Raw genomic sequence first — 24,406 nt, 5'->3', positions numbered from 1 at the left:
TTTTATAAAAGCATAAAATGCAGACTGGCAATTCAGGGCAGTCAAGTTACGAACCACACTTCTGAATGACGTTGCATCTGCTGTGTAGATTCGAGAGATTCCTGATCTGGAGGTACGTATGTCGTATTTTTCATCAGAGATTATCTGATTGAGGGTGCTTTCTAGCTAACTGATACTGTTAACATTAGGAACACATATTGGAGGAGGTTTTGGAGCTACCGTTTGACGCGGCTGGTCAGTCTTTGAGTTGTCAGCGCTAAATTCAATTGATTCCTGATCAGTATCCATATCTTCGGTAAGGCTTATTTCTTCAGCTAAAGGTGCGAAACGGTTGTTGCACAGACTAGTTGATGGGGAAGCTTGTTTTGTTTTTCCCATAGACGCACGGGAAATGGTTTCTTTGCTTTTTTTCAATATTGTAGGATCTTTTCCAGAATCGGTAGGGTTCCGCTTCCTGCGTCCAGAAGGGGGGATGGTCTGAAAAGAGCACCCCAGACGGAAAACCTATGATGAAGTAGTATAACCTGTGGACATAACTGAAGCAGTTCTTGTCGAAACTGTACTTGTCGGAGCAGTACTTGTCGAAGCTCCCACAGTGTACGTTGTTGTTGTTGAACAAACAAGAGATTCATCTAGATTTTATTCCAGGTGTGCTTTTATCCATTTAATAAATAACTAAATTTTCAACTCGGAAAAGATATATACTAACTTCACAACTGTAGCAGGTTCTTTATGAGCGGACTTTTTTGACTTCAGCTAAATTGTTATGGGTGAGGCAATTAAGCTGGATATTTTCTTCATCTAGTAAAATTGGATTGCGAAAAAAGAAAACTACTAAAACTTTAGCTCAACGAAACGGGATGTGATTGGAGTCTCACAACGGATTCACAAAATTTTGGGAAAACGGCAAATGAAACGGAATACGTACAAACTAATACATTTGCAAAACTTTTGGCTCTCGACTTACGATTAGCGAAACGAAGTATCGGATACAGTCGTTAATCGTTGCTATGTGGCGCTCACCTACGATCTCTGGCTACACAGTCTGTTACAGCTCGTATAGACCCCACCACGCAAGAAGGACCAAACTATTGCTTTAAGGCCCAGCATATAATTTCTCCTTGGGCCAAAAACGATAACGATAACAAACGATAAAAATAATGAGAGAAGAAATATCTGAGCACGGGAAAGATTGAAAACACGAAAAAAATAATTTTAGTTAAGTGCATAGAATTAAATAATTTCTATACCCCTCACTCATAGATTAAATGGGCTTACTAGAAAAGTAAGTAACAGGCGGATGGAAGCATTTCCGACTATAGAAAGTATATATATTCTTGATAAAAATCAATAGCCAGGTCGATCTAGCCATATCTGTCTGTCCGTCGAGACGTCGAGAGAGAAACGTCGAGATCTCAGAAACTATAAATGCTAGTAAGTTGAACTCCAGCATACAGATTCTAGGGACAAAGACGCAGCGCAAGTTTGTTGACAGACTACCGCCCACAAACAGCACAAAGCTGCCACGCCCACACTTTTGAAAAGTAAAATTGGATTGCGAAAACAGAAAACTAGTAAAACTTTAGCTCAACGAAACGGGATCTGATCGGAGTCACACAACGGATTCACAAATTTTTTGCGAAAACGGCAAATCAAACGGAATACGTACAAACTAATACATTTGCAAAACTTTTGTAATAATCTGGCCATGTGAAGTTGAGCGAAAATGATGAGCTAAGGCAAGGTCGAATAAGAGTGATTTTTATTCGTTTTTATTGATTTGAGTGATTTTATTTCTATCACGGTTTCTCAGTGCCGTTGGGAAATTTTTTGATCGGCATTTCTTATATTATTTAAAGAATAATAAAAAAAACTATTGGATGCCCCAACAATGTAAGGGATTTTCCCACAGCTTTTCCATTTTTTCCATCAAAGCACTTTCGAGGACCGTAGCTGCATGAACTATGGTGAGCGAATTTTTATTTTTTTGATATAGTTCCCATATACAAAATTCACACACGACTTGGAACAAATCTCGAAAAAAAAAACTTGAATCACCGTGACATGAACCCTTGAGACTCCTGGGCCGTGAGGCGCCGCCCAACAAGAAAATAAGTAACGAATGATTTTATTTACAATGCAGAAGGGTGGTCAAAGGTTTGGAGGGCGAAATGATCTCAAGGCAATCCGGGAAACTTGTAGTTTAGTGTCTCAAAGTGAGGACGAAGTGCTGCAAGCCCCCATTAGTGTTTCAGTTAACTTATTGCTAAGACATGTAGTAGATTGTCCCCTTAAAATTACCTTATCTTATTCACGGGGAAAGACCTACATCACCGTCTAGACGACTATACCAGCCGGAAAATATTCGCGTGAGCCTTTACATCCGCGATTCTAGTGATGAGAAAAATGTTTCGACAGTAATTAATTTTTATGCGATCTCGGACGTCTAAAACTAGACGGGCATCACACCTGTGATGCTGTGACCCCCAAGATTACCGAAAGCTGGCACTGCTTCAGCATTGACACTTGCAGCTGGAACATAACACAAACTTTTAATATCGCAGACCCAGATTTATATCGTTCATAACGCATTGGTTTATTGATTGTTGCCAGTTTCTTTTACGAACTGATGTGCGTCGGTCAAGTCATGATTCTGACGGGATTGCTGACATTAATAGAGAATTTACTGGAATTTCTTCGAAGGGTCTTGATTGAAAAATCTCCGTACGCTAAAGGACTAGTACGGCCATCTGGCTCACTTGCCTCATTTTCGCCATTCATTGACCAATATGGTCGGCTGAAGAAGACTTCTTTGGATTGTAATGACCGCAACCCAATCGTCATACCGAAAAATCGGAAATTGAATGAGCTGAGGAGTCTGCTTTCTCTTAAGGATTCTATTGACAGTCAAGCTCTTTGTCGGGTCCCGCAGCCGCCAACTTTTCTTAAATTTGTGAAGTGTAAACATGGCAACTTTGGAGCCTCAATTTAACTGTGCGGCACTTGATGTGCAGTAATTTTATTTATTATTTATAAAGAGAAACTTAGATGGTCCCATCTAAGATACTTTAACTATCTCTCTCTCTCCCCCTCTCTCCCTTGTACACTCGCGGTTGCACATTTGGTTTAGCGACCTGCTGTTCCCTCTATAGTTAAGTCGCTCATTAATCGCTTTCTTAACCCATGCATTTTCCATAAAACAAAATCGATTGAAATCTCTTAAAAACAATAAAAGTCTATATTAAAAGACAAATTATGAAAAAAAAAATAAAACTGTTATAGCTCAAAGGAAAATTATCTGATATTGAACTTTACCTGTCGTTGACCGGAAATCTTGAAAAATAAATAATTATCATATAAACGATAATAATTTCGTTATTAGGCCTTGTGAATAAATCCGCCTGTTGTAAAAACTTGTTTCTTAAGGTTTTTGTGAATGAAGCCTTTAGAAACCAAAAAAAAAAACCAAAGATCAGACCAATTGCTGGTTTTAAGGCTACATTAAATAGTCCGAAGCAAATCAAAGATTTGTGTTGTGTATCGCTCAACAGATTTTTGAGACTGAAGCGAATTACAGAGTTCCCTTAAATAAGTCATTATCTTGCTTATTTATATTTGTTATTATGTTATAATTAAAAACGTAAATAAAAAGATTATTAAGAAATGGTTCAGGTATATTATTCTGCTCTCGTCTAATCCTTTTTGCAGTGATAACAACTACACGACAATGCACTATTAAAAGTCACATTTCGTATTCCTTCAATACATAGCACACGTCGTTGTATCTGAAACGATTTTAGAAATTCTATAAAAACTCAATAGGGATCTCAAGGCAGAACCCACCTCCTCCGATTTCATCATGTTGCAGCATTGGCCAACGCTCACCACTGGTTTGGGGGGTTTGAATAAAACAGAAAGCGATGAACCCATCATTGGAATTGAAGGTACCGAGAAGGATTCACAGAATCCGCGACACGCATTAGTTGTTATGGTGAATTCGACACAATCAGGTATAGTAATTTTTCGAGTATTTCCAACTTTGTGGCACCCAGGACGCAGCCAAGCGTCCTTTCCCATTGAGTTACTATCACACAGCAAAAGCCAGGGAATGCAGCAAACAAGCACCAGCAGTTGAGACGACCTCATCTCGGCAACTGTTGAGATTGGCCAAGGCTTTGGCATTTAAAGTGTCACGGTATCGTGACGCCTGCGTACTAAAACGAAGTCAAATTAAATATAGGGTTGGCTATTAGGGTGAGAGGGAAAAACAACTTAATTTATTATTCATACAAAATTAGAAAAGCGCTATACCATAATATTATTAGGGCAAACGATAAAATGTAAAAAAATATTTCTTGAGTTATAAACCAAACCATTTTTATACATGTTACTCGTAGAGTTAGAGGGTATACTAGATTCGTTGAAAAGTATGTAACAGGCAGAAGGAACAGTTTCCGAATATATAGCCGAGTCGATCTAGCCCTTCGTCTGTCCGCATAAACGATTCTAGATATAAAGACGGCAAAAGTGTGGCCACGCCCACTCTAACGCCCACAAACTGCACAAAACTACCAACTCCACACTTTTAAATCATTTTTCGACATTTTTTCCATAATTTTATTAGTCTTGTAAATTTCTATCGATTTGCAAAAAAACTTTTTTTCACGCCAATTCTAATGCAATAAGGCCGCCAAGCCGGTCACGACAACACTTTGAACAATTTTTGAATAATTTTCATATTATTCCCCAATATCTATATCCCAGAAAAATGATACAATTTAGTGTTCGCATTCACACTAGCTGAGTAACGGGTATCTGATAGTCGGGAAACTCGACTATAGCATTCTCTCTTGTTATTAATAGCAAAGGGTGAGAGTTATCAGTTGAACGTTTATATAAAATATTTTATATTGCAAATAATTTGATGACGTAAATTTAGCGTTCAACATTATTTCCATGCATTTTTATCGGTAATTGATAAATATTGTTAAATTAATGTTTGACCCTTTATATGCGATAACTTTATTTATGAAATTTGGATATCGATTTGGGTCATAAGGCGTTCTTAGCCAATTGCTTTAATCCGATTTCCATTGAGTATGATACAGGTCTAAACAATCAACCAGACTTCAAGTGCTTGTGTGGTCACTTATGAGGTCTGTATTCAACTGCCAAATCCGAACTTTATTTCACATGTTCTGTCTCTTATCTTAATTCTTATAATAGCGTAAGCTTATACATGTAGGTTACAATTAAGGATATACGAATAGGGATATTTGTATATATGTGTCCTCCACCAATAGTTAACAATCTTAATTGTAGAAGTACATCGTTAAACGCTATAAAAGAGAGAATTCAGTACTTAGGTAAGCCAAACCTTATTATAACCAACAATAAAATTAAATAATTTTACAATATACAGATTAGTACTTACGACCCCATTCAAAAAAAAAAAAGGAACTCAGATGTTGAGAGACTACAAGAATGAGCTAGTACAAAACTACAATCAAGATGGAAACTACTTTAAAGGAAATACATATTTCAAAATTAAATAAGTTTTTATTTATTTAATAAAAAATAACATTGTCGAAACTTTTCGTGGAGGAGTCATTTATAAAAATATACCTATTCGCGTACCTTTAATTGTAACCTACAAATTAAAACTGTTACTATTTAATTACTTAAAAATATAACTTTTATTTTGTATTATTTAATATTTATTCGGTGGTAGACTTTTTCACTTACACTTTGATTTGAAACTGTACACGATCTCATCCCGATTCAGACTAATCTTCTAATTCTTAATCCTGATCCAATAAACCTCGGCTTTTGATTCTAACTTTTTGAACTTATAACTTTATTACAAGACACTTATTCTTCTCTAGTGTTTCATTTGTAAACCGTTCTTTCATTTCTCCCGAATCAGACTGATCTTAAAATTCTAAGTCCTAATCCAATCAACCTCGGCCAGAGGGTTTTCTTTGGAAGCTTTCTGAACTTTCGATAAAATCTTTATGCAGAAATTATTTCTCTGTATTGTGAAATTGAAATTTGCTGACTGATGCAGTTTGATTGAAGCGCAATAAGTTATTCATGGCTTGATCTCCAAGTGGAGGTTGTTTTTACACTCCCTTTTGGTTATTTATCGGGTGGTTAAGTGTTGGCGATAATAACAAAGGCCAAAGTCAAGCTAAGTGTTCGCGTCAAAGACAAGGGTAAAGGCAATGCTGCTGAGATTGGTATTTGAAATTTGTTTATCAATTGGGGAAGATTGCTATATTTATGGGTTGGATAACGCTCTCCCTTCTAAAATGACGCGTACCGCTTCATTATAAATTTCGGTTAAACGCTCTCTTAATTCTGTTACAAATTCTTTCTCAGTATAAATGAAAAAATGAAATGATAAATGAAATTGATATTTTCCAATTGTAAATTTCAATAAATGGGACTAAAATATTTATGTTGTCAAGAGTAAGTTCTGAGTTGTTGGATTTTATGTAATCTGATATTTCCAGATTCTTAAAGTGGTTAATGGTTATGTACTCAAGTTTTCTAAATTGGTGTATGAAATATTATTTACTGTAGTTGTGCCGTTGAATGTTATTAAATATGACCCGTCTAAATGAGAATTGTTTACAATATTTGTTGAAATTACGTTATAATTTAAATAAGCTTTATATGTTTTGATCTGGCAACGCTCAATTATAGCTTAAGAAGTCATTGTGAAATTCCTATTACTCAGTTTCAATTAAACCGTCAACTACACCCCTACGTTCTTGTGTTTATTTGCTCGGTCGGTCTAGCAGCACATAACGGTTGTCATGATCGTACGGTAAATATCTAACAATATTATTTCCATTTATAAGAATGGCACACCTTCTTGAATGATATCTATATTCTTTTTTTCTCGTATTTTAGTGGAAATTGATTTCTTTCCTTTTAGTAAGCGGGTAAAACAAGTTTTATCTTTACCTAAAATACCATAGTTATTAAAAAGATCGTTCTTAAAATTAGATATTTCATAGAAAGTATGTTCGCATTTGGCGACCTGATTGCTTATTAGTAATTTTACCATCTTTATGTGAAATGGATCTGGCATAATAAATTTCGCATCTATTTGTTATTACAGGGTACTTGATATAAGTAATTAAGAGTTCTTTATGTAGTACAATTTTGAATACGGAGATATCCATTAGATCTGCAATAATTACAGACGTGATAATTGGTGATTTAAACGGCTCACCTTTTGGGCCGCATCTCAAAAACACAGTAAAGAAATGTGGTCACAGATCACAACAGATGAGATGGCTCATGAATAGAAGGAGCACTCTTTCGCTGAGGTGCAAAAGAGCTGTTTATGCGCACTGTATCGTACCGATGTGGTTATACGGGATCCAGATGGTATTCCTGGTATGTACGTAACTCCACACTCCATAAAGACCTCAATATACACACAGTTAAGACACAAATTGGGAGACATACAAGTCGATACAGTGACAGATTACTGAGCAATAGCAGTCTTCTTGCAAGACGTCTTATCCCCGCTCGAGCTCTGAGACGACTCAAACGGCAAGGCTTCGCCATGGCAATTGGGTAACAGTAAAAACTCTTCACTCATGTTCCTACTTCACTTATTTTAATAGTGTTTCGTAATTCCTAAGAATATTAATTATTATGAATATTATATTATGAAATTAATCATATCAGCTGTGACAAAATTAATTCGATTAATTGTAGTTCGTAAGTAATTTCTCATTTCTCGATTCTAGATCGATTATTTCTTTATAAAAACTTAAATTAGTTACGTGGAATAAGTCGGCATATGATTCATAAGTAAGAACATGCTTTTTGTCTTTGAACAGGAAAATTCGTGATTGGAGTAATCAATTTTTTCTGAAGTGGTTATCATTACGATTGGTGTTAAAAGTAATAAGAAATTCATTTTCTTTAATTTTAAAAGAAATATAATATTTGTCTTTGTGAATAATTCTTTTTCTACTATTGATTATTATTTTGTTAGGTAAGTTTTCCTTAACAACTTGTTTCTTATATCTTGTTTTTAGTTTTTTTCTTTCTCCATGTTTCTTTTTATAAACTACTAGACCTACATGATAATTTTCTCTTCTAACATCCTTGTTTGTAACATTTTTTCTTGAGTGTTCTTTAAAATTTTTGAAATGTTTTTGTGTTTAATTTTATTATAGAGAATATCAAAAGGCTTTTGACTTGTTGTAGAATGAATGCTCTTATTGAATTCTTTTGCGGCTCTAATAATTATTTCTGAATTGTCAATGAGATTAAATTCTTCCTTAATGCAACGAGCTAATTCTGTTAATGTTGAATGTGTCCTTTAAACAGGTACTGGGGTCTGCGAAAGGTAGAGTTAAACCGCATTATTGTGCAAAGGAATTAAATTGAGCAGAGTTGAATCTTGGTTCATTATTAGTCATAATTACTTTGGCGTAGGGAAATTGTTGAAGTAATTCCATTACTTTATTCTTGATGTTTAGTTTATTTTGAATTTCTTTAACTACTAGGTATTTTGAATACGCGTCAATGCAGGTATAGAAAATACAATTATTCGCGTTATAAATATCGAGGTGTACATTTTCTCCTTCTTTAGTTTGAACAGGAGCTTCCCCAATAGGAATTTTAATTGTATGTCTGTTATATTTATTTTCGTTGCAAATTTAAGAATTTTTTATGTATTCCTTTAATTTGATAAATAAATTTGACCAATAATATAATCATTTTATTGAAAAAAGGTTCGTGTCTAACAATACGCACCTGACAAAGTGGATTAAGTGAAATTAGTTTTCGCGGTAATAAACTTATGGACAAGTCCAGAATACTGGCACACATAGCAAATAGTGACCCCCCAAGTCACTAACAGTGAAATAATAGTGAAACGAAAACATTTTCATTCAAAAATATAAAGTTAAGTTTCTCGAACTGGGGCTCCGCTGCCCAGCTGCCACGCGATCGCACAAACAGCTGTTTGCGAGCTTAAAGCTTTCTATCCCAGGGTTCAAGTTTTGGCTAGAACCCTGGTGATTTGGTGCACACTTCAATATGAACTCTTTAAATGAAAGCGCTGCGGCTGATGAATCGTTGGATACTGCGTTTCTCTCGAGCCCCCAATGTGCTGCCCCGCAGCGCTTTCAAAAAATAAAGCGAAAGTCTCGTGCTTCTCCGGAGACATAAAGGAAAAAACCCAAATCAACCATCGGCAAACAAGGGGAAAACCCTTCGGCTACAGAACCTAGATATGGCGGCAATTCAAACCGATTTGGTTTACTTGCGCATCTCACAGCCGACAAACAAGTAGGCAATGAAATTGGCGATCTGTATGACCAGCCCAGTACCAGTCATCAAGCTGCAATTGCTGCCGCTAAGCGGGATGCAGCCACCGCTGGTACCACTAGCTCAGTCAAAAAGGCGCAGTCCAAACCACCTCCTATAGTAATGGAGGGAGTGGACGACGTATGCCTGATGATGCAGAGCATCGAAAATATAGTGGACCTAAAAAAGGTTGAGGCTAGGGCGTCAATGAGCGGTGTCCTAAGGCTTTACGCAGCTGACGCTAATACATTTCGCACCATAGTGAACTGGCTCGAGATCGAAGAGTATGAGTTCCACTGCTACCAGCTTAAAGAGGACAGGCCTTACAGGGTATGCGTGAAAGGCCTGCACCACAGTACGCTACATCACCAAATCAAGGATGAGGTGGAAAAGATCGGGCACAAGGTTCTCGATATTCACACACCGCTTAGGCGAAACAAACCGGGTACCTCAAAAGCGTCGCCAGTCAATATGTTCTTCCTAAATATTGCTGCTGCGGCAAACAATAAGGAGATCCTGGCGGTAAAGGCACTATGTCATATGAGAGTAGTTATTGAGCCTCTCCGCAAGCGTAACGCTATTGTCCAGTGCCATCGTTGTCAGCAGTTTGGCCACACAGCCAAATACTGCCGTAAGGCCCACATTTGTGTGAAATGTGCCGGCGAACACCCAGCCAAGGACTGTACCAGGCCACGCATCGAGCTGTGCACTTGCTACAACTGTGGCGGTCAGCATCCTTTTTTTTTTCCTTATTTTTTTAAACTTATTGCGTTATTTATTGGATCTTCTCTTTTTGTGAGACTAACAATAATTATTCAAATCTTATTATATAACTTATATTAATTACAATGTGAAGTAATTGTATAAGTTAGAGGCGGCCCTAGGATTTCTTTGCTGGGCTGGAGAATCTTTGCGCTTCAGTCGGCTCTGACTGTAGACTCGCGTAAGCGACTTCGCGAGAGGATTTTCGTGTGCGGCGAGCTTTGCTTGATGTTTACTTTTTTTCATCTGAATTTCCTCATTGACAAGGTTTATGTGGAGGTCTCTATGGATGCTTTCGCTGCGTAGGTACCATGATGCCCCAGTGATAGTTCGCAGAATCGTGGACTGAGCTCGCTGTATGATTTCAATGTTGGTTTTTGAAGCGTTTCCCCATAGTTCACAGCCGTATGTCCAGATGGGTTTCAGCACGGTATTGTAGAGGAGTACTTTGTATTCCAGACTAAGGGGAGAGTTGTAGTTAATAAGCCAGTGAAGATTGGCTGCTTTAAGCTTCATATGAGTCCTCTTAGATTCTATATGTCGCCGCCAGGTGAGGCGTCTATCTAGGTGAACGCCGAGATATGTTACAACGTCTGCTTGTGGGATAAGTGTATTGTTCAGGGTACAGGGTGGGCAGGTTTGTCTGTTCAGTGTGAAGGTTACATGTCTGCTTTTGGTCTCGTTTATCTTAATGCGCCAGTCCGCAAACCATCTTTCCACTATTTTAAGATGGCAGGCAAGTTGCTCTGTTGCCTTTGCTGGGCATCTAGATCGGCTTAGTATTGCGGTATCGTCAGCAAACGTAGAGGTTGTGAGCTGATAGTTTGTAGGCATGTCTGCTGTGAATAGGGTGTAAAGAACGGGGCCCAGTACACTACCTTGGGGGACTCCAGCATTGATAACGCGGTCGTGTGAAGTTGAACTGTTACACCTGGTTGAGAACACTCTTTTGAAGAGATAAGATTCGAACACTTTGTTCGTGTTCTGGGGAAGCAGTTTTGTTATCTTGTACATTAGTCCTTCCAGCCAGACTCGGTCAAATGCTTGTGCAACATCTAAGAATATAGCTGAACAGTATTCCCGGTGCTCAAAAGCGGTACGAATTTCGTTTGTGATGCGATTGACCTGTTCGATCGTTCCGTGATTTTTGCGAAAGCCAAACTGATGCGATGGTATTGTATTTCGCCTTCTTAAGTAGGGAGTTAGTTGATTTAAAAATGCCTTTTCAAACAGTTTCGAGAGACACGTTAGGAGACTGATTGGTCTGTAGGATGAGGGTTGCGTTTTGTCTTTGCCTGGCTTGGGAATCATTACTATAACCGCCTTTTTCCACCTTTGGGGATAGTATCCAAGTTTCGTAATAGCGTTGAAGAGATGGCATAAGGTCAGAACCGCACACGGTGGGAGTTCTATGATCATTTTTGGTGCCACCAAGTCATGTCCAGGTGATTTTTTGGGATTAAGATCTTTTATGATAGATGCTATCTCACTTTGGCTGAATGTAACTGGATTTATAGGGGGCAAGCTTTTAGTTACTACAGGGAGTACAAATGAGTTGCTAGCAGGATTTGGTTGGAATACTTTCTGAAGGTGATCGGCGAACGCATTAGCTCTATCTTCGTCGCTGCGTATCCAGCTTCCAGAGGGACCTCGCAGTGGAACGACTGTTTCTGCCGGTGGCTGTATGCTTTTGTGTGTTTCCACAAAGGGTTCCTTTTACTGGTGGGCGATAGTTGTTTGATATATAGATGCTGAGCGTTGGCTTCCTCAAGCTTAAGTGCCCTGGTTAGTTTACGTGTTGCTATTTTTAGATGTTCTTTAGCCGTTGGGGATCTATGATTCTGCCATTCTCTTCTTAGTCTTCGTTTTTCAAGTACCAGCTGTTCGATTTCACGATTTGTCTTGCTATGATTTGTCATTTTGTGTGTGTCTGGAGGTGTAGAGGCCTTGGCTGCAGCAACAAGTGTTTCCTCTATCGATTTGACCAGGCGATCAACATCCTCGTCGGTGAATACTTTGTTGCCTGTCAGCCTGTAGGGCCGCTCAGTTATATGTGGTCGGTGCCAGAGAGTAAGTAGAACTGGAGAGTGATCAGATGATAGTTCTGCAAGTGACTCGGCCGTAATATTATTTCTTGGAATCTTTCTTGTTATTGCGAAGTCAATGAGATCCGGTAGCTTATTTGGATCTGCTGGCCAGTATGTAGGCCTACCCGGAGTCACATGATCGAGCTTGTTTCGCGGCTTAATGAGCGCGTTGTAAAGTTGTTTGCCCTTTGGGGTCAGAAGACGCGATCCCCAGTGCGTATGCTTGGCATTGAATCGCTCACCGAGTGAGTTGAAAAATTCCGTGAATTGGTCCTCAGAAACTACAAAACGAGGTGGGCAGTAGACTGCGGCCAGAGTGACGGGGCCGCTGCTGGATTGCATGCTTATGGAAGTGGATTGCAGGTAGTCCATTTCAGTTCTGTTATAAAGGTGGTGTTTGATGCGACTTCTGATAAGTATACCAGTGCCCCCATGGGCTTTTCCGTCCGGATGTTTTGTGGCGTAGAATAAGTATCCTGGGATATGGAAGTTGTGCTTGTCTGTTAGATGTGTCTCGGAGAGGAGCATGACGTCAATATTTTTTTCGAAAAAGAACTGGGCAAGTTCGTTTTTATGCCGTGAAACGCCATTCGCGTTCCACATAGATATTTGAAGTGGAGACATTATATTGATTTGGGTGACAGAAGATGCTGTATCAGCATATTTTGGTTTCGCATAAGCTCTTGCATTGTGGTTTGCATGAATGTCATAAACTCTTTTAGGGTTTGCTGATGTGAGATCATCATCGTTTCAATGCCAGTTGATATATGCTGCGTTTGTTCGTTCGAGGTAGTTATTTTCTATTCTTCCCGAGTAGAAGTCGACTTTTGTGTTAGCGGATTCACGGATTTAATTCCCGATTTTAAGGCACTAGCGAAGGAAATGCTAGGACTGGTACGATGTGTAGGGGGGGGGGTGCAGTGTAGGACGGGCCCGATTGTGGCGGGGTGTGAGCGATGTGGGTGGTCTGAGCGCGTGTTGATTCTCCGCGTTTGTTAAGGCGGTTCTTTAGTTCCTTGTATACTACACAGCCACGCCAGTTCGCTGCGTGACTTTCACCGCAGTTGCTGCACATTTTAACAGAGATGTCTTCCTTGTTCTTATGGCAGTTCGCTGTGCTATGAGCTTCACTACAGACTACGCAAATAGATTTCAGCGTACAGTACGCCTTAGTGTGGCCATATTCTTGGCAGTTAGTGCACTGCACTGGGCGATTGCGCTTGTGTGGCTCTTCCACTGTGATACGCCGATGCAGTAGGAGCTGTAACTTGTAGATTGGATGAACTTCATTTTTTTTCAGTGTCTGGCGCTCTGTCTCCAACTCGATTTTGAACATTGGTTGTGGTTCCTTATTTTTGTTTAATATGTTCATGACCATTTTCGCACTAAAGTTCTTTTCCTTGAGCGCTTCTACGATTTCAGTGGTCGAAACAGTTGCCTCAATCCCTTTGAGAACAACCTGTAGGCCCCTTGCGCTTTTTAGTTGGTATGTATAAAAGTTTTTTCCTGCTTCATCCAAGAATTTGGTTAGTAGACGATGGCTATCCTCGGTTTCAGTTTGAACCTTTGTTTCATTTATGTTCCCTTTTCTTAAGGGTATTACGTAAAATGAGTTTTCTCCTATAAGTGTGGCTATTTTGTTCACTAGTGCACTTGAGCTTTTTTCGCGAATGTATATTGGAGGAGGCTTGACCTTCTTAGGTGACTTTGCCGGTTGTATACTTTCATCAGTAGAATTTGCCAGCAGCTCAAATGTGTTGGTGTTTTCTGGCGTTTTGTTAGTGAGCATGTTAGCATTGTCGCGTGAAATTTTTGGTTTGTTTTCTGTTTGTTGGCTTTTGTAATTTTGAGGGCTAAGTTTTCTTTTTATTGTTATGTAGCGATCCATTCCAGTCTGTATGGTGGACCCGGCATTCTTGTTTACGTTTTGGCTTGCTGGTAGCGCGAGCTGACGATACCGTTCCAGTTGTTGTTGTGATTGCAGTTGTGGTGGTTGTTGTTGTCACAGTACTAGTCACCGTAGGTAAGCGTAAAGAAATTACGCAAGTGTTTGGAGATTGGGGGTTTTGTGACAGTAGTGAGGGAGAGCAAGAACGCGCTCTTTCTTGAGTTGTTGGCAATGGTAAACTTGTCGGGTTAGGGGTGATTGACCGCTCGCTGTTTGCAGAAGTCGCGGAGACGTAAGAGAAGTACGCGTTGTTTCGTTGCAATGAGAGCCGGCGGTCGTCTTGCTCGCGTTGTCTCTGAACTCGAGTGTCGTTTTGGCTCATAGTGTAAAACTACTTGCTTATACTATTTCAAACACAGAATATGTATTCGAGCGATGGTGCATCGCACAGAGCGTCTCTTTCGCTTTCGATTTATTTGTTTGTATTATGTTTATATATTCACTTCACTAAAAACAACCGATTTTATGCGGAGCTCGATGAAAACACGTCTTCACACGTTAGCGACCTGGAGTCGATGCGGTCAGCATCCTGCAAACTATAAAGGTTGCAGCAAGCTACAAGCGTTCCTGCAGCGATCCAGACCCAGAAGTGGAGTGGCTGGAAGAACAGAAGTAAGCGAGCGACCAACTCCACGGGGCTTAGCTGGAGGTAAGGAGATCCCCTCTTCTCGAGGCGGAATATCTTATGCAGATGTGGCTAGAGGGTCCATTCACCACAAGCAACCAATGAGCCTGACGCACCAACAACTGCCAATGATCCGAGTGGTGGCAACGCCAAAGGCGGAGCAGCTATCTTAAGCAAATCTAGCCTTGCCCACTTTCCGCTAACACCAATAGCCACTGCCAAGGTGCAACTTGCGCCGGCGGTTATTGAAACGGCACTTGGTCCTATAAGCTTTGAAGCGGTCTACTGCCCACCGAGATTTGCATGGACTACGGACGAGTTTAAGGACATTTTGGAAGAGTTCCAGACGAAGTTCATTGTTGCAGGCGATTGGAACGCGTCCCACTGGCTCTGGGGTGCGGGAAGAAGCAACCAAAGAGACATTGCATTAGCGAATCTCGTCCTAAATTCGGAGGTGGACTCGCTAGCAACAGGAGGACCAACAAGATACCCGTACGGCAGTAGAGGCTCACCAGGGTACATCGATTTTGCACTGACAAAGGGTGTGCTGGGCATCCACGCTAACATAAGTGCGGTTGTTGAGCTTAGCTCCGACCACCTGCCTCTGGTAATTACGCTGGATGCGGGGGCAATATCCTACCCTAAGATGGAGCGGCTTATCACTAGGCGTACTAACCTGGAGGTATTCCAATCGCAACTGGAGTCCACACTGCCCCTCAACACTGCCTTAAACTCTGGACAGTACGTTGATGATGCTATCGAACTGCTCACCAACAATATCAAGTCAGTAGCTAGATTGGCAACTCGCAGAATATCTCGGCAGCCCGCGGCAGATCGAATCCCAATACCCAGGGAGATCCTGCTGCTTATAGCTGAGAAGAGACGCTTACGCAGTAGGTGGATGAGGTCTCGGCACCCGTTGGACAAAACGGAATGGAACCGAGCGCTGAGCAGGCTCCGATGCGCGTTGGTGCTGCACAAAGCCGCATGGTTCGACGAAAGGCTTGCCAACACTGGAGTCGAAAGCGAAGCGACGCATTCGCTGTGGAAGGCCACGCGCGCAATCAAAAGGCGTTGCACGAGGAAGGCGCTTATAGTAGATAGCAACGGGACATGGTGTTGGACCGACTTGGGACAAGCGGAGGTATTCGCTGCGCACCTCGCCTAGCGATTTCAACCATTCAAGCTTGCCAGCCTGCAACAGGTTGAAGAAACTCAGGACCAGCTGAACCAAGCGCTTCAAATGGATATGCCAATCACGCCGTTTGAACCCTGCGAGGTAGCCGAAGTCATTGTGCGCCAGAGTAACAACAAAGCACCTGGACATAACGTCATCTGCAACGCCACATTGAAGGCCCTGCCCAGACAAGCGATCCTCTACATAACGTTGGTTTTCAACGCTATTGTGAGGTTGCAATACTTCCCTTATCAGTGGAAGCTCGGGATAATCTCCATGATCCACAAACCTGGCAAGCCGGAAAGGGAGCCCGCCTCCTACCGGCCGATCAGTCTCCTCCCTTCAATTTCGAAGGTGTTTGAGAGACTGATTGCTGTCCGGATTGTAAGGATTATGGAAGCCCAGGGGATTACTCCTGAGCATCAGTTCGGTTTCCGTGCTGGCCACTGTACTGTCGAGCAGCTCCATCGAGTCGTCGAGCAAATTCTGACTGCCTACGACAGTAAGGAATATTGTAACAGCCTCTTCTTGGACATTCGAGAAGCGTTTGATCGAGTGTGGCACATTGGACTCCAACTGAAAATCAAGCAGACGCTGCCTGCTCCATATTTTGGGTTGCTAAAATCGTACCTGGAAGGAAGGAGGTTCGCTGTGCGCTTTCATTCAGCAATTTCCACCGAGCACAACGTGGCAGCTGGTGTTCCACAAGGTAGTGTCCTCGGCCCCCTGCTCTACTGCCTGTATAGCCACGACATGCCGCAGCCAGATGTAAGCCTTTACGGGAAATCTATGTTGGCCACTTTTGCCGATGACGTGTGCGTCACCTACAGGTCCCGATGCGAGCACGACGCAGCCGATGGTATCCAGGACTTTGCATACCAGTTCTCGGAATGGGCAAGACGTTGGAACATTGGCATCAATAGCAGTAAATCCAACAACGTCTGCTTTACTTTAAAGCGGAGAACGCCACCGCCCGTCTACATCGAGGAAGCCCCCGTACCACAGCCGAACGCAGCAAAGTACCTTGGAGTGCTTCTGGATCGCAGACTCACATTTTCCAAGCATGTGACCGACATAAGAACGCGCCTACGTGCTAAGGTGGCGAAGCACTACTGGCTACTTTCGTCGCGCAGTAAATTGTCGCTATCCAACAAGCTGACAATTTACAAACAGATCTTAGCACCAAACTGAAAGTATGGGTGCCAAATCTGGGGCTTAGCATGCGACAGCCACATCATAAGGATCCAGGCTATTCAAAATAAGGTAGCAAGACTCATCACCGGCTGCGAGTGGTTTGTTCGAAACACCACCCTGCACAGAGACCTGAAACTCGCAACGGTATTTGACGAAATAAACCAGCACTCGAGCAGATACCATGACAGGCTGGAGCGCCACAGAAATCGGCTGGCCAGCGCTCTAAACAGATCTCGCCCACCAAGGAGGCTCAATAGAAGGCAACCGAGGGATCTCATTACCCGATCTCCTTTGACAAGGGTCCGCAGAAGCTGACGCTTATCTTAAATCCTAAATCCTATTTGTTATATGTGATTGTTATGTAATTGTAGTTAAATTACTGTAAATCTGAAAAAGCTAACTATAGTTAGCCGGCGAGCCCAAATGGGCTGAATTAATAGATAAGAAGGACACAAAGGGGCTTCAAGACTTCCCCGTATGCCTTAATAAATAAATTAATTAAAAAAAAAAAAAAAAAAAAAAAAAAAAAAAATAATATAATCTATGGATTTGTTTGTAATTTTCGTCTAGTCCTCTATGAGCTCGACTATGTGTTTCTTCTATTATGATAGCCTTATCTTCATTATTCTCTAAGCCCTGCAGAAATATTTTGGTAAAAAGAAATTTGTTAGTAAAATTATTTTTTAAAGTTAATTGGATATAATAAGATTGTATACGTCCCCGTTGTTAATAAGAGTTGTTGCTGAAACTGAAACATACTTTCAGAATGCTGTGTATTTTGATATGAGCTTGATTGTTCTATATCGCTGATTGTAATATTATTTATTTAATTCGAGATAATGCGTCAGCTACGACATTTGTTGTTGAAAATACAAAAGTCACACTTATACAAAGTTGTGTGTATGTGGAGAGTGAGTGCAGTTATATCGGTTGCTTAAATAAAATTATTATTGAATAGTTAGAACAATAAAAGTGTTTCACTATTTTGTTATGGGCTGGCTTATAATATACGTACTTAAAATAAATAAAAGTAAATTTTCTTATTTAAATATATGTATGTATTGAACACAATTACATATCGGCTTTGCGAAATACATACAAATTATTGTTGAATAAATTTTCAATATATTTATTAGTGTATGTTTATTAATTATATTAGGGCTTGTGCGGTCTGCACTTAATGAGGCCAATTGTAAGTACGTGGCGATGACCGACGCTTCTAATCTCCCAAAATCGACTGACTTAAGTATAGCAAGAGTTCTTATATCTAAAGCTTAATCTACTAATAACAAGGTACAGTTTCTTATAGGTAAAGCTCGATCTATAAATAGGAAAAACACATCTGTGCATATCTGGATGATCCGAGAAGTTCGTAAATGCGGTTGATTCTCCATGTCATGGGTTCGCAACAAGGTTCTTGAGATGATCGTAGCGAACTTGGAAAAAATCTTTATTGTAACCGTCGACTTGTTGAGGACGATGATGCTGATGTTGGTTGAACTAGTTGACCATCAAAACGTATGTGTTGAACGCACTCTGGATGGCGTCTGATGGCAGATAATATTCAGTTCGTCGTTTCAGTACCCAGGCGCAGAAATAGTTGCCGCGTCTTTACGTCTTTAGCAGATACTACGTTGATAGATCTTACCATAATTCCCTCTTCTACTCTTCTCATCTACTTAAGAGGTAGTTACAGTTTTAATACTAAAGTTTTGACAATAATTAAGTATAACAATTATAATTTTATAATAAAGTTCATTCAGATATTTTTGATATTAAAGTATGTAGTAAATCGCTTATTGATTGCAAGTATTGATTTTCCTATTTAGTTGAACAGAATCAGAAAAGGGTATTGATACCATTAGTGTTTTTTTTTTAATCGGGAATTTGAAATCTAATTAGAGTGAGTGCGCTATACTGTTATTATGCCGGTTTGGTAATGCATTTATTTTCTATGGTAGTTTTAGGAAATATTTGTGGTTGCGTGGATTTTAAGTTTTCAAATCATTCGGGTCTAGCATTTGATCACATACCTTTAAACTTTTCTAAAGAGGATGAAGCGGAAATAATACAAAATGTTTAAAGATTAAATAAGTAGGATTTGACAAATATTTAATTGAAAAATGTTTGCAAACTCTTTTACTAGTGTCCAGATTTCACGTTTGTATTTTGCTAACTTGGCGATGGTCACAGAAGAAAAAAAAACAACAAACCTAGCGTAGATTATCTTTATGAACGACCCTCCCTTTTATGAGGACCGTTGTCCCGAGGTCTGCTTCGATTAGTTCTTCCCTATACCGTGGGGTTAGTTTATTTCCCAAGCGATTGTTTTGTTTTACCATGACGGTTTCTCCCACCTCAAAGGTTCTGTCTCGTCTTGTTACATTTTCTCTTCTTAGCTGTTTTTCCTGAGCTTCGTTAACCATTTCTACTATCTCGTTAGCCAATTCGGGAGGAGTTGAATGAATAATGTCGATCGGTCTTCTATTGGTGTCTGAGTGCACCGTCTTATTGTATTCTATTGTTGCCTGAAGAATAAGGTTGACTGTATCATTCATTCCACTGTCAAGTTTCAGGCATCGAGCTATTTCTAAAAGCGTGCTGTGAAACCTTTCAACCTGTCCGTTTGAGGTACTATGAAGTGGAGGTGCGTTCGCTATGTCAACATTAAAACGATTTTTCAAAAGTGACTTGATTGACTCGGAATTTATGGACGGTTCATTGTCACAAAATATTGTCTTTGAATGGGGAAAAAAGTTCATTAGTTCCATAATTGCAGGTTCTAAATCAGTTATCGTTCGAGAGCCGATTGGTTGCACAATAGCGAATTTGGAAAGTTTGTCAATACATGTCAAAAAGTACTTCCTGTCTGTAGAAAATATATCAAAATGCAATGTCTCGCCTACATGTGACGGAATAGGTGTTCTCCCGAGGATTTGCTTTTGCGGATGGCGGTCGTATTTGTATTTTTGACAAACCAAGCAGTTAGCAACAAAGGTAGCGGCTATTTGTGACATTTTAGGGAAAAAGTAGTATTGAAGAATTTGTTTTACATTCTCCTGTGCTGCCCTATGCGCTCTGTTGTGCTCCAAAGACACTATTTCCCGTTGCTCAGTTTGATTAAGAATGTCGCTAACCATTTTCATAGTGTGTCGGAAGGTCGTTGCTGGAAACTCATTTACAAGACTGTTTTGAATAAAAACTAGTACAGGTAATTCGCAGTGTATCGCATTCACTACATCTGGCCACATCACGAATTCTTCCGATTAAGGTCTCTTTGTCTAGAAATTGTATTAGATGCCTTGTTTTGCTTCCGAAAATAACAAAAGTTCGAGTTGAGTCTGCGGTGCCCTCATCTATTACAATTTGGTCTCTAAAACAGTTAACCGGCTTATCGATAGTTTCGATTGTAAAAGTCAATTAAATTTCGCTATGTATTGTTGCAATGTCTGACCGGGGTTCGTCCTCTAGGACATGAATAGCCTGCCTGGATAGTGCATCGGCAACATTCCTTGCCAGGTTTATTGAAACTGTTAGCATTATGTTCGTCTATAAACGCCTTCCATCTCATGATTTTTGCATTTGGATTCCTATCTGACACGGCGTATGTTAACGGTTGGTGATCTGTAAAAATGTTTAAGTTTTTGACACCATATAGATAGTTCCTAAGAGACTTTAAAGCCCAAACGATGCACTGTGGTCCAGAATTCAATTTTTTTGACATAAAGTCTAAAAATTGAGCTACAAACTTGAAACTTTGTACATTTTGTTGTTCAATAACAAATAGTTTGCACACCAAATTTGGAGTCTGTGCGACCACGCCCTCTCTTGCCTCCCATATTAACTACTGGTATGACTCAGGAGTCAACGAAGTTTCATTGTTTTTTTTTTTTAAATAAAAGTGTGTATATTGTTGTTTAAAAAATAATCGCCCTCTTCTTCTTTTAGTTCTACATTATAAATTTCCGAATCTGAACTCGAATCAGAATCAGAATGTGAATCCAATATTTTGTCTCATGGATCAGGTTTAAAATTAGACTGTATTTCCAAAAGACTTATACTGCCTTCAGAAGTGGTTTTTCCTATTTTTTCTCTCTTTCTTTTAAACAAATTGTTGATAATAGTGGGTCCGAGGAATCAATCGCTCTGTGGAAAATATCACTCATCCTATTGATCCGACTATTTTTCCTTGCATGTGAGAGTCGGTCCCTTTTGTAAAGTTTATTCCGGGCTTCACTCGCATTTTCAGTTTCCTTTTTAATCTTTCTTCTGCATTTTGGTAGGATAAGTTTCGGCGTCCCATTTGCTGGGGTGTTTTGGTGTTTTCAAAATCACTAACAAGAATTCTTATCTTAGACGCCATCCACTTGGTATGTTTGGAAATAAATCGGTCTAGTTGTCTGTTACACTCGGGCAGTTTTCTTTTAAAAAATAATTCAAAATTTACTATTGTTTTGTCAATCTCTTCTGGCTTTTTCGATTCCTGATTATTGTTGTTGATTGCGGAATAAACGTAATCCGAAACATAATTTGCCTATTGTTACGCCTCCAAATGTCCAGGAGGTCGCTATGTCTGAACTCGAACTTGCCTATATAAAATCAAATTTTTAAGAAAACGAGCAAAAATGGGCAAAAGATATTTCTTCGCCGTCAAAGACAATAGTTAAAGGTACAAACTGACGTTTTTAACTTATGTCAGAAATTGTCAGAAAAATAGTTATACTCCACGAAACACAGGGGACACGTTAGAATTTTTTGTTAAGATACACATAAATTGGATGTCACACAACATAAAAACAGTACAACTATACATATATTACCTACATAAGTTAAAAACATCATACCTTGGCATTTATTTTCCATATTTTACTATAATTTTTGGATGCGTATTAACGATCGTACTACGTGCAAAAGTAAGCAAATAATTTGGCTGGAATTGCATTCTGTCAATCAGCTGTTTAACACTGCACCTTTCAAAGCTCATAAAAAGATTTAGTGAAGCTTTCGGTCAATTTTGTTTTTGGGTTTTATTTATATGATCAATTTTCTATAAGAAAATAATTGCTAAAGGACGATATATTGCCATAAAAATTTAGACTTTATGCCAAAAAAAAACGAATTCTGGACCATAGTGCATTGTAGGCCTAAGCCAATGATATCAGTTTTTAGAGAACTAGGATCCATTTCATCAAGTCCAAAAAGTAGCACCTTGTAGGGTTTAAAATTTTTATCAGCGTAGGAGAAGAATTCAAATTTCCCCTTTAATGAAGCACACGCGGATTCATAGACTTTTATGTCCATACAGAAAAGTTTAATTCCAATAGACATTTTTTTAATACAGTATTTGGAGCAATTAATTGATTTGCAAAAGTTATGCAGTTGCTCCACTGAGCATTTAAGCACAGTTATTGGAGGAATGTAAACTTTGTTTTTGGTGATGATATCGTTCTTATCAGTATTTTCATCTTCTTCTTTGCTCAACTGAGTTTGAAGCGGAGAATAATAGTTTGCATTGACATAGGACTGCTGCTTTATTCTTGTAATTTTGATTTTTTTTTTTGTTTTGTTTTGGTTTATCTTTATTTTTCGTTGCTTAGAATTTGATGCGTATGTGGGTGCTTTCAGGCTGAGAGCTTACACAAGACTGAGATGCCTGAAGATTGACAAATGCATAAGTGATACTGTGGAGTTATTCTTGTTGGCAGCTACCAGATATAACAAGTCTGTACATTCCGTCATATATAAAAGACCAGTCGACGAAATACAAGAGTCCGCAGGCCACTCGCAAAAACAGATTGCGGAAAAGATAAAAAAAGCCCAAGGCGCGCTGAGGACCAGGAAAAATGTGTCTCGGAAAAATAGAGTCTTTGAGGTAGGCAAAAAATTTTTAGTCAAAACCAATAGAAGGATGGCAATAAACTCACGCCTTTATGTAAAAAGAAGGCCTACAAGCGGACATGGCTACCACGGTCATCATTGAAGGGAGGGTGGTCCACAAGGACAATTTAAAGTGACTCGTTGGTTTAGGCAAACAATAGGCAGATTAAAATTAAAAATACGAAAATTCAGAATCGAATCAACCAATTAACAACGGCAGTTAATCAAATTTTAGAAACATAGAAATACGCAAATTGACATAGGAATAGGATGTTGATGATGGAATTACAAAATGTAATGCTGGCTGTAACACCGCAAAAAACAATATTGTTAGTCCGAACATACTAGATCTTGCAGACTTAAAATCGCTTTGGCAGAAAGAGCCCACAGATACCCCTATATGGGATCTTATGTCCGCATCGTCCGTAAAAGTATTACAGTCCGCTAACATGATACACTTTATCATTAAACTTCCTATAATTAAATTAGGCTGTAAGATGGTAACAATTTCTCCGGTTTCCTGCAAAGGAATCGTGCTAAGAATAAGCGACAATAAAGTAGCAAAATGCGGACGAGAGGTCCGCACAATTAAGAACTGCACCCCGACGCCACGAGCTACCTTTTAATCATCTTCAATGTGCGAGTCGTGGTAAATGATACCAGATTCGATTCGAGCTTCAGGGGTTGCGAGCTCACCATCTCTTAATATCACCGCCAACAGAGAGATTATGAGCCTACCCTATCTTCACCGGCTAAATGAAGAAGGAAATGGATGCAAACAAGTTGCAACGCATAATTTTAGTCGCAGCAGCGATTTGCTGTGTAATGACTTGTATCGGCATTGCCTGACTACGTTACATCGGTGCAAGAAGATCCGTTATCCAAATCAATGGAGTGCTCGCTGAATTGGGATCGGCCGAGGGCGCCCTCAATCCTGAAGGGGGAACAGTTGGCTCAGTGTATGACACCTAATACTGGCGTGCTGCCTCAGCTTTGGGCCGGACACTCGTGTGCAGTCGGCAAACATTTGGTTGGCCGCTGCGAGTCTTTTGTTAGCATTTAAGTTCAGTTCCATTTTATGTTCGATTGAACAAATAGCATTAGCTCATTGAATCATAACTCCGACTGCAAGTCGTAAAACCTTATTATTTGTTTGCTACGCCAGAAGGCGAGTTATTAAAAGAGGAGAGTTCCTCTCAACATAAATACCAGCACTAAAATACTGGACGCTGAGGTTACAAGAGGCAACCGCCGCTCTCCCTCCCAGTCAGAACAGCAGCACTTCCAGCTCCTCGCACCGCTTACGATCTGGAGAAATCAGTTTTGATTATTTTATACATTAATACTAACCAAATAAGTAGATATTATTCACTATTTTTGTTAAATGCTTATTT

At 39.7% G+C, this 24,406-nt stretch overlaps 1 protein-coding gene across 1 annotated transcript; it reads right to left on the bottom strand.

Moving 5' to 3' along the window:
- Positions 1-3,601: 3,601 nt before the first annotated feature.
- LOC27207476 (thyrostimulin alpha-2 subunit) lies at positions 3,602-4,180 on the bottom strand. Its single transcript, XM_016183159.3, has 2 exons — positions 3,844-4,180; positions 3,602-3,785 (listed from the first exon to the last, which is right to left on the bottom strand). The coding sequence occupies exons 1-2, from the start codon at positions 4,144-4,146 to the stop codon at positions 3,693-3,695; spliced, it is 396 nt and encodes a 131-aa protein (XP_016022815.2). The 5' UTR covers positions 4,147-4,180; the 3' UTR covers positions 3,602-3,692.
- Between the last annotated feature and the right edge of the window lie 20,226 nt (positions 4,181-24,406).

This window comes from Drosophila simulans, unplaced genomic scaffold (genome assembly GCF_016746395.2).
Source record: "Drosophila simulans strain w501 unplaced genomic scaffold, Prin_Dsim_3.1 Segkk88_quiver_pilon, whole genome shotgun sequence".
In the NCBI taxonomy this organism is placed as follows: Eukaryota; Metazoa; Arthropoda; class Insecta; order Diptera; family Drosophilidae; genus Drosophila; species Drosophila simulans.
The sequence above is the reverse complement of the archived record's forward strand: the minus strand, read 5'-3'. Positions and strand labels throughout refer to the sequence as shown.